This window comes from Penaeus vannamei, chromosome 15, assembly GCF_042767895.1.
Source record: "Penaeus vannamei isolate JL-2024 chromosome 15, ASM4276789v1, whole genome shotgun sequence".
Classification (NCBI taxonomy): Eukaryota; Metazoa; Arthropoda; class Malacostraca; order Decapoda; family Penaeidae; genus Penaeus; species Penaeus vannamei.
The window spans coordinates 27,310,463-27,320,462 of record NC_091563.1 but is presented as its reverse complement, the minus strand read 5'-3'; the positions used below and the strand labels follow the sequence as shown (position 1 = coordinate 27,320,462).

General features: G+C 39.1%; 2 protein-coding genes across 2 annotated transcripts; both read left to right on the top strand.

Moving 5' to 3' along the window:
- Positions 1-2,424: 2,424 nt before the first annotated feature.
- LOC113804280 (uncharacterized) lies at positions 2,425-3,416 on the top strand. The gene is made up of 2 exons (XM_027355144.2): positions 2,425-2,544; positions 2,683-3,416. The coding sequence occupies exons 1-2, from the start codon at positions 2,511-2,513 to the stop codon at positions 3,228-3,230; spliced, it is 582 nt and encodes a 193-aa protein (XP_027210945.2). The 5' UTR covers positions 2,425-2,510; the 3' UTR covers positions 3,231-3,416.
- A 5,233-nt stretch (positions 3,417-8,649) lies between these two features.
- LOC138864249 (uncharacterized) lies at positions 8,650-9,565 on the top strand. Its single transcript, XM_070130918.1, has 2 exons — positions 8,650-8,755; positions 8,900-9,565. The coding sequence occupies exons 1-2, from the start codon at positions 8,731-8,733 to the stop codon at positions 9,463-9,465; spliced, it is 591 nt and encodes a 196-aa protein (XP_069987019.1). The 5' UTR covers positions 8,650-8,730; the 3' UTR covers positions 9,466-9,565.
- The last annotated feature ends 435 nt before the right edge of the window (positions 9,566-10,000 follow it).

Sequence of the window (10,000 nt, the reverse complement as noted above, 5' to 3'; positions counted from 1 at the left end):
ATCATGCTTGCCATTATCTATATCAGTAATATTACTATTATTATGATTATTATAGTTGTAATCATTATTATTGTAATCATTATCATCATCACCATTACTAATATCATTACCATTACCATTGTTATTGTTATTATCATAATCATTACTGTTATTATCATTGCCATTGTTATTATTATTACTATCATTATCAGTATTATCATTATTATTATTATTATCATGATAATAAATAGATTAGTAAATATAGATTGTGTGTTGATTCAGTGGGCAACATTTTTTTTTATCTTGAACGGGCCACAAATAAAGATAAATAGTTGATAATGATAATGATAGAATTAAGATATGAAAAAAAGTTATTATTCAAAGGCTCTCAGGTACTAAGCCACTGATGTCTGATTATTGACACTGTCTGATTATTTCGTTATTGTTTTATTATTGTCGATGCTGTTCTTGTGATCATTACTGTTACGGTTGTTGTAATTGTATTGTTATTATCGTTATATTTTTCCTCATTATATTCATTTTTGGTTGGTACTACTTTTATTATCACTGTTCTTGTTCTTGTTGACGTGTTACCTTTTTATCATTATTATTACACTGACATTATCAAGAGTATTTTTATCAGTCTGTATCACTAGTATTACTACAACATTATGCAACTGTTTTCTTCGTCAGTAATATCATCATTGTTCTTCCTATTGCTGCCACTGTTATCATTTTCGTTGTTTATGGTATTGGCCATTTTTTATATCAATCTTATCCGTGTTTGTTTCATTGCGGTTATCATACAGGCATCACTTATATTTGTTACAAAATTTGTTGTTTTTCATTACATTCCCATTAATATTTTTATCACTATTGAGGGCTCTGTCTTTATTAACATCATCATATACTTATATATATGAAGACATGAACAGACCGATATACATACATATATATATATATATATATATATATATATATATATATATATATATATATATATATATATATATATACATATATATATATATGGTAATTTTCTATATTACCTTCGCCTCTCCGATATCGACGATTTTGGTATCGTTGGATTCCTCTCACTGTCCACACTGCAAATATATAGTTTTTATTGCGGGGAAACCCCCCGTTGGCGACAAACTTGGCCCCGATTGCAAGGGAGGGCATGAAAGGTTCCAGGGAAAATGCGGGGTTAAATAACACTAATAATATAACCCACAGTGAAAATAACCATGGTTATTCACATGACTTTCCATTGCAGGGGGCTGTGCCCCCTGCGACCCCGCCGAGGAAACAAAACCTCCACCAGGTATTCCCGGCAGGCTAGAGCGTTACACAGTTATCGGCGATCTCGGAGCGGCGGACGTATTACATTTACCTCCTAAAAATTCCCACTGAATCAGCATGCTAACCTTGACATAGTCAACATTGTATACAGATACGATTGTAGTATACTCAGGATGAACAAGGTATACCATGGACAGAAGAGCGGCGGTGACCTGCCCTCGTCGGCTCGGCGGGTTTTGCGCCTTTTTCGATGCATCTAGTTCGTGTGCGCTCTATCCTGCCGTGAATACATGGGGGATATTTTGTGTCCTCGGCGGGGGTTGGGGGGCAGCAGCCCCCCCAGGGGGGGTCGTAGGGGGCGCACCCTCCTGCAAGGGAAAGTCATGTGAATAACCATGGTTATTTTCACTGTGGGTTATATTATTAGGGTAATTTTCTATATTACGTCCGCCGCTCCGACATCGTTGCCCCTGCTATCGGGGCCAAGTTTGCCGCTAACAAGGGGTTTCCGCGCAATAAAACCTACATATTTGGATTGTACAGAGTGAGAGGAATCCAACGATACCAAAATCGTCGATATCGGAGAGGCGAAGGTAATATAGAAAATTACCTATATATATATATATATATATATATATATATATATATATATATATATATATATATATATATATACTTATATATATATACTTATATATATATACTTATATATATATATATATATATATATATATATATATATATATATATATATGTATATATATATGAACCATATTCACGTTGACAATAGTAGAAGTTATGAAGGAGAATGAATATCTCTTGTATTGTAAAGATATGCATTCTCATTTATACCCTATATATATAGATAGATACATATAAATATATAGATATATACATATATTTTTTTCAATACAATAAAACAATCAAGCCTAGATAGTTGAACAAAATACTTTTTCGCCCCATTCATCCTCAGAGAACATGCTCAAACACAAAATGACTGTGATACATTCCATTCTTTTCGTTCACCTTTCGTGTACGAAGCAATCCGAAACAACATGACATTAGCATCCTCTGTACACTTACCTGCCTCCGCCTCACCTTGATTCAGCCAGAGAAAGGGGTTTTCCACGCACTATAAAGCAATGCGGGCTCTTCCTTTGGCATAATCCCAGTCGTGGGTTTCCTTCTTGTTCTATTTTGGCTTGGTTTGGTCTCTGCACTTACTGCTAATGATGGCCAAGTTCGTGTCCCTACTGGCCATGGGTAAGGCTGTGTTGCTAACGTTACTAAGTGTTGAAAATGGGTATTATGGTGGTGTACGCCAAGTACATGAGTAAGAAAGATAGACTTTTTTTTTTTTTTTAGTATTCACGTTTGGTTCTATCATGCTATTTTTCTCAGCTCTCCTGGGAGCTGTCCGTGCAGACATGGTTCCTCCCACATCAGGATACTCGTATGGCGCCCCCGACCTCAGGGCAGACCCCTCCACTCTCGACCAGCAGGAACAGGACCCCATCGCCGCCCTGGCAGCCAACATCCCCGGCGGAGGCGTCCCTGGCGAGGACTACCCCATCCTGGCCTCCGTCCCCGACACCGGATTCTCCTGCGAGGAGCAGCAATTCCCAGGCTACTACGCTGACACCGCCCCGGAGGCCGGCTGCCAAGTGTTCCACATCTGCCAGTTCGACGGCCGCCAGGACGCCTTCCTGTGCCCCAACGGCACCCTCTTCAGCCAGCAGTACTTCGTGTGCGACTGGTGGTTCAACGTGGACTGCGCCGCGTCCGAACAGTTCCGAAGTCTCAACGCCGACATCGGCAAGATCCCCGAAGACGCCGCTGCCTCCGTCCGCGACGACGTCGTGGCACCTGACCAGCTGTATGGCACTCCCGAGGCGCGCCAGGTATCTCTTACTCCGTCGCAGTCGTACGGAAGACCAAATAGATTCTAAGCGGCTGACAAAATGACAGTTTCCTGCTATGTAAATATCTCGAGTACCTCAAAAAGCTAGCATGTACAATTACTGTAAGCTGCCTTTACAGTTTCTCATGTTTTGGCAAGTATAAGAAAATATTTGTGCTTTCATGCAGGGAAGCAACAGAGCTTTCTTTCTGAATAAAAAAGTACTGTTATCAACCATCAGTATTTATTCTCCTGTAACTTTTTATTATTTGATTTGAAATTTTACGCTTAGATATATGTCTATTATATAATATATCTCGTTATATATATATATATATATATATATATATATATATATATATATATATATATATATAATATATATATATATATATATATATATATATATATATATATATATATACGTACGTATATATATGCGAATGTGTATACATTTGTGTATGTGTGCGTGTGTGTATATATATACATATATGTTTGTGTGTGTGAGTGTATGCTTGAGTGTGTACATGTGTAAATGTGTATTTACTTGTACTGTATAAAGTGAAAGAGACAACCAGAAAAATAAAAGAATAGATATCTCTAAATACTGTTGCTGTTGTTTCCTGATTTAAATGTCGCGCCTTTGTCACAGCGCAAAGGGCGGTGCAGGCGCTACATCGAATACCAAATTATCACGGACGGTCTAAGGCTCCTCTTTGCCTACGTGGAATCGAATCAGCTCTGTTTGCGGCTGAAATTGGTTTACTTCAGTGGAATTTTCAGGTTAGCTTCGCCCGGGCATAACACAAACGTAGCGGTCCCGATTCAGGTACTTTAAGCTGTCTCAATTGATTAATTATCACTGAATGCTTACCGTGGCAGCCGGACTATCAGCAGGCGCCCAAGCCTTCACGGTGTAAGCAAGAACTGGAATCTCAGCAGCCAGGAAACTATAAGTGGGTGGGCCTTTCCTTCTGTAGAGTGTGTGGCCGTACTCCTGCAGAGTGGAAGAGGGTGGCATCCGACACGCTATTGCCACTGGCAACTCTGGTCAGCATACGGTCACTGCTGGTGATAATCTGTCATGCACAGAGGGAAACTATGATCATTCTGTGAAGAACTACTTTGACATCCATGGATTGCAATGCAAGGAATCCCAGTGATTCATGGCGTTCGGGTGCCATCTGGCCTAAAGAGAGGTTCTCGCTTTCTCTCTGTGAAGTTGCAGTCAGAGGCCTGTCCTGCGGCTATTCCCTGTGCCTCAAGAGTCTTTGGCTTGGCTGAAGGATAATAGCACTGGGAGGGGGTGAGGTTCCCAACCAATCGGATTTTGTCCGTCAGTAAACACTTTCCCTCTAATGGCATATAGCTGAGAGCTCACCTAATGGCGAATCGGAGGGAGGGAGAAGGGGGTATTACAAGGCTGATTCAATCGAGAGGAGGATCCCAAGCCCCGGCACCACGACAAAGCGGCTTCTGATTCGGGAGCGATGAAGGGCGCGGCGGATGACCCAACTCCCTTCCCTCCGCTGTGGAGATGGGAGCTTCGGGCAACGCGGGCGGGGCTTGGATTGAAGGCCGGCGGAGTGGAGGTTGGCCGTTAAAATCGCGTGTGGATGAGTGTCAGTGTGTCCTTGTTCTGTCTTTGTTTGTTTTTCTGAATAGAGAATAAAATTATACGAAAATATTTAAATTTTTCCTCTGCCATAACACGTCAAACGAAAGGTAAACATAAAATAAAAAGAAAAATATAGAAATAAATGGATATTATAAAACGAAAGGTAAAAGAACTAAAGATCATGATAAAAAAAAATAAATGCAAACTGTAGATGAAATAAATTAGTAGATAATACGATGAACAAAAAAACATTTTGATCATTATTAAGAGACATTATATCCCTAAGCTGAACAACTGAAACTGATTATATAGTCATGCCTAAGACGGGATAATTGTTCAGTTGTTCATGCCGGTCAGAGAACATTGTATTAACGAGCAATTATTTTATCGAAATCAGTATGCAGAACGATATCTTTGACTGGTTTTGTTATTATCATAACTAATATTGTTATACATATTGTTATCACTGTTATTTGACGCTGGTTTTCATATCATGCTATTTAAAGACATTTGTATTAAATTTACCACAGAAGTCTTATATTCATTATTTTATTGTTTTTCTTCAATCTTGGTTTTTTTTATTATCACTTTGGTTGTATTGTTAATATCACGATAATAACAGTTATAATGAGAATAGTGTAGTTAGTAATTGCACAAGACCGTAACGAAAATAATGCACATCGTTATAATCATTAGGATTGCTCTTTGATTAACAAAACGGAACAAAATACACATTTACGTCGATATGTATATAACTTCATGTCTATCTATACGAACGGCAGTCAAATTGAGAGCCAGGGAACCATATACCGTGCCTTGGTGAGTCACAAAATTCCAAAGGGATATAGATTTAATAAATGGTTCTTTGTCATAAAATGTTGACTTCTCTTAGTTTCTGTATCAAACGATCTCGATGCGTAGTGTCTGACCAATTTAGTTGCAATGATTAAATTTCCTTTCTGTGTCACCAAATAAAATCATGTAACAGTTTCTTTTTAAATGAGTCCCGTGCACAGTACCATAGCAAAGACGTTACATGAATCAAGTTTTTCTGTTTGTTTTACTTACATGTTTAACCATCAATGTTTACCGCGTCGTTTGTTTTAGAAGTTTAAAGTTGTTCTCATTCTTCTGTATATTTTCCTTTTGGGTGTGTAACCTACGTTTACTCTGTTCCGAGCCTCAGTAATTCATGGAGCAGGTGAAGATGCACTCTGGCGTAACGGTAAATTCATATGGTGTATTGGGACGTCTCAAACTACTGGTTTATATGGTAAGTATGATTTATCTGCCTATATATATACATATGGGTCTGTTAGTCTACTTATCTGTCTATCTGTCAAATTTGTTTCTGTTAATAAATAGAACTATCGATCTATATCTACATCCTGATCTGCGTCTGTTTTCCTATATCGAAATGCATATTTATATATCTATGTCTATGTCTATTCATTTAATTATTTATGTACCTATTTATCTGCTTTTCTATCGGTCTAACCATTTATTCAAAAACATCCTTGGAGCAGTTCACATTAGCACGTGAGATAGGACACGCAGATTTACTTTATTTCCCATGACTGAACACTCCATCTGATCGCAGTGGTCAGACGTCCTCTCAAAGGTATCTTTTTTGACCAATCACAGTTCGTGGCACAACTCCAGTCAACCAATCAGGAAAGGCTACCCACGATCACTGTTTTTGTCGCCAGTTAAGGTTATTATTAAACGTGTCCCAGACTTGTTTCCTTTTTCATCACTGTCTTTCCACTGATTTTTTTCATCTTTTTTGTAGATTGTGAGTGACATTAGTGAAAGTGGTGTGGAAGGAGAAGACAGAAGAAACAAGATAAGTGTCAGAATAATAACATAGAAGGAAACGGAATAAGTGTGCTGATTTTTCGTTTATCTCTATTTATCGTTCCTGAACGATAATATCATGAACTAAATAATGCTGTCACACTGCTTGTTTTCCTGAATTGTGAATATTCGATTATGATCTTCATGTGTATTTATCGGTGTGTGTACACCACATATAGTGGTGTGGTATGGTCCTATTATGATGAGTGTAGTGCAGTGCTTACATATGTATAATGATTTGTTAAATATGATGGTAAAAAAAAAAATTGCTCTCTCTCTCTCTCTCTCTCTCTCTCTCTCTATCTCTCTCTCTCTCTATCTCTCTCTCTCTCTATCTCTTTCTCTCTCTCTCTCTCTCTCTCTCTCTCTCTCTCTCTCTCTCTCTCTCTCTCTCTCTCTCTCTCTCTCTCTCTCTCTCTCTCTCTCTCTCTCTCTCTCTCTCTCTCTCTCTCCCTCTTTCTCTCTCTCTCTCTCTCTCTCTCTCTCTCTCTCTCTCTCTCTCTCTCTCTCTCTCTCTCTCTCTCTCTCTCTCTGCCTGTCTGTCATATAATGATTCGTTAAATATGATAGTAAAAAAATACTCTCTCTATCTATCTATCTATCTATCTATCTATCTATCTATCTATCTATCTATCTATCTATCTATCTATCTCTCTCTCTCTCTCTCGCTAGATATATGGGTAGAATTGGAGACAGATGAATGTTTACGTTTCATTTTATCTGACCATGTAAATGTCATTCATTTTTTTTTTTTTTTTTTTTTGCTACATTAATCACCATCATTATCATCATTGCCGCCAACTTCACCATCATTAACACTATATCCATCCTTGTCATCATTCTGGATAAGAAGTTTTTAAGAATGAAAACAAAATAGCTGATTCACATTTGGTCTAAAGCTTTATTCATGTTACCTTATATGTGCAACACCTCTACTTACAAGATAAACTAACTAAAACAACATTATCATTGTGAAAAATAACAATAATTACCTTTTTATTGTTATTGCTAGTAGTAGTGATATAGCTATTGTTTATTAATTTTCACTGCTGTTGTTGTTAGTAAATCCATAACCTTGTGTAAGTACTGACCAACATTTATCGTTGTGAATACATACGAGGACGCCAAAAAGTAAAATAATTTAATAACAAATCTTATAAGATTTACCAACTTACATACGTTTGCATAACTATATGCATCTATGTAGATGGATAGATAGATAGATAGACAGACAGCTAAATAGACAGACGGATAAATAACTTTGAAAGATTAAATGCTATAGGACGGGGCCACTAACTCATATCATTATTGTTTCCAAGACTTATTAATAGTAAGTAGCAGTGATATTATTAATTTGAATAATAGTATAAGATGTATTGATAGACATGATTATATTTATCCTTATTATGAACCTTAATAATGATCAACATCTCTGTTTACTTTATTTATCTTTCTACATTAACACAATAGACATTACTCTGATCAATCTGGATTTTACAAACGTTATTATTCTTTTTTATTTTCCCAAACACTTGACGTCATTTGACACAATTCTTTTACAATGCATTGGAGATCGTTTCTTCCTTTTCCTTAAAAGTACACCAGATGCATGAAATTTGTTGCAGCTACTTTTTAAAAATATATAAACAAAAGAATGTATAAATGAATAGATCAAAATCAAACACAACCGCAGGGGCATTCGGAGCGCATCTATAAAATCTAGAATTTTTATTTCGTATAAAAGGCCACGGCCCCATGCATATTCAGGCAAGCACGCACCGACGGAAAGAGAGGGGCATGCACAATCACAAGCAAGAACGCACCACACCGAGAGCTTCTTCCTAGATCTCTTCCTTCTCCTTCGCTCACTCGCACTGACGAAACATTCTGGAAGGCGAGCTGGCAGCGTATCCTAGGTCGTCTCCGTGCTCTCTCCTTGGGTCATCTGGGTCAGCCTTGGTCCTGCGAGAGAAAGGGTCGCAGAGGCACTATAAAGATACGCCGGCGCCTCCTTGGGCACAGTGCCACCCCGGGCCTCCTTTCCTCTCTGCTCGACGCAACGCTGCCGCTCGCGATGTCTGTGCTCCTGCTGGCCTTGGGTAAGGCGGGTCCTCCTCGGGCTTCCTCTGGAGGGCGCAGCGAAGGTGGTCCTCATGCGCTTCGATCTCACGGATCCCTCGTGACTAGTTAAACGATTTTTTATTAAAGTTTTATTCTTATTAATAGTAAACTATCCCTTTCAGCTCTTCTGGGAGCCGTCCACGCCGACAAGATGTTCAGCCCGCCCGCTCCTCCTGCTCCAGGATACTCGTACGGCGCCCCCGACCTCAGGGCAGACCCCTCCACTCTCGACCAGCAGGAACAGGACCCCATCGCCGCCCTGGCAGCCAACATCCCCGGCGGAGGCGTCCCTGGCGAGGACTACCCCATCCTGGCCTCCGTCCCCGACACCGGATTCTCCTGCGAGGAACAAGAATTCCCAGGCTACTACGCTGACACCGCCCCGGAGGCCGGCTGCCAAGTCTTCCACATCTGCCAGTTCGACGGCCGCCAGGACGCCTTCCTGTGCCCCAACGGCACCCTCTTCAACCAGCAGTACTTCGTGTGCGACTGGTGGTTCAACGTGGACTGCGCCGCGTCCGAACAGTTCCGAAGTCTCAACGCCGACATCGGCAAGATCCCCGAAGACGCCGCTGCCTCCGTCCGCGACGACGTCGTGGCACCCAACCAGCTGTATGGCACTCCCGAGGCGCGCCAGGCACCTCCTCCAACTCCTTCTCAGTCTTATGGAAGTCCAAATGGATTCTAGATTATGACGCGGACAAGGAACAGACACCTATTTATAATCTTTTATAACTTCTGTTTTGCCTCCCTAGTATGATGTATGTAAATAAACGTTCCATCAGCAATGAACAGTTTATTCAGGTAAATGGGTGAACAAATCATTACCACATACGTTTTCATCAGTAAAAGAAAGACAAAAAGATTTAGTTTGAAATAATGATTATGATACACAAATATACGAAATGATATCATCGTTCGTTTCCAACAGTGCAGGATTTCACACTGAATATATATATATATATATATATATATATATATATATATATATATATATATATATATATATATACATATATATATATTTGAAATTGTGAAATAATTGTTGATTGTTGATTCGTCTCTACACTTTTTGAACTATATTCTTCATCCAATTTTCTCTTCTATCAAATTTAGATTTAAAAAAATATATATAGGTTCGAGCAGTTATTTTTGCATATCAGCTAATTGAACAATACATACGCTGTTGCTATATGCATTCACTGTCACAAACACAGACTTTG

What these genes read in the sequence shown, in the direction of transcription:
- LOC113804280 (XM_027355144.2), top strand. Translation starts at nt 2,511, where the DNA reads ATGATGGCCAAGTTCGTGTCCCTACTGGCCATGG. An exon ending in CGTGTCCCTACTGGCCATGG is followed by an intron (nt 2,545 to 2,682) that starts GTAAGGCTGTGT and finishes TATTTTTCTCAG; the next exon opens with CTCTCCTGGGAGCTGTCCGT.
- LOC138864249 (XM_070130918.1), top strand. Translation starts at nt 8,731, where the DNA reads ATGTCTGTGCTCCTGCTGGCCTTGG. An exon ending in TGTGCTCCTGCTGGCCTTGG is followed by an intron (nt 8,756 to 8,899) that starts GTAAGGCGGGTC and finishes TATCCCTTTCAG; the next exon opens with CTCTTCTGGGAGCCGTCCAC.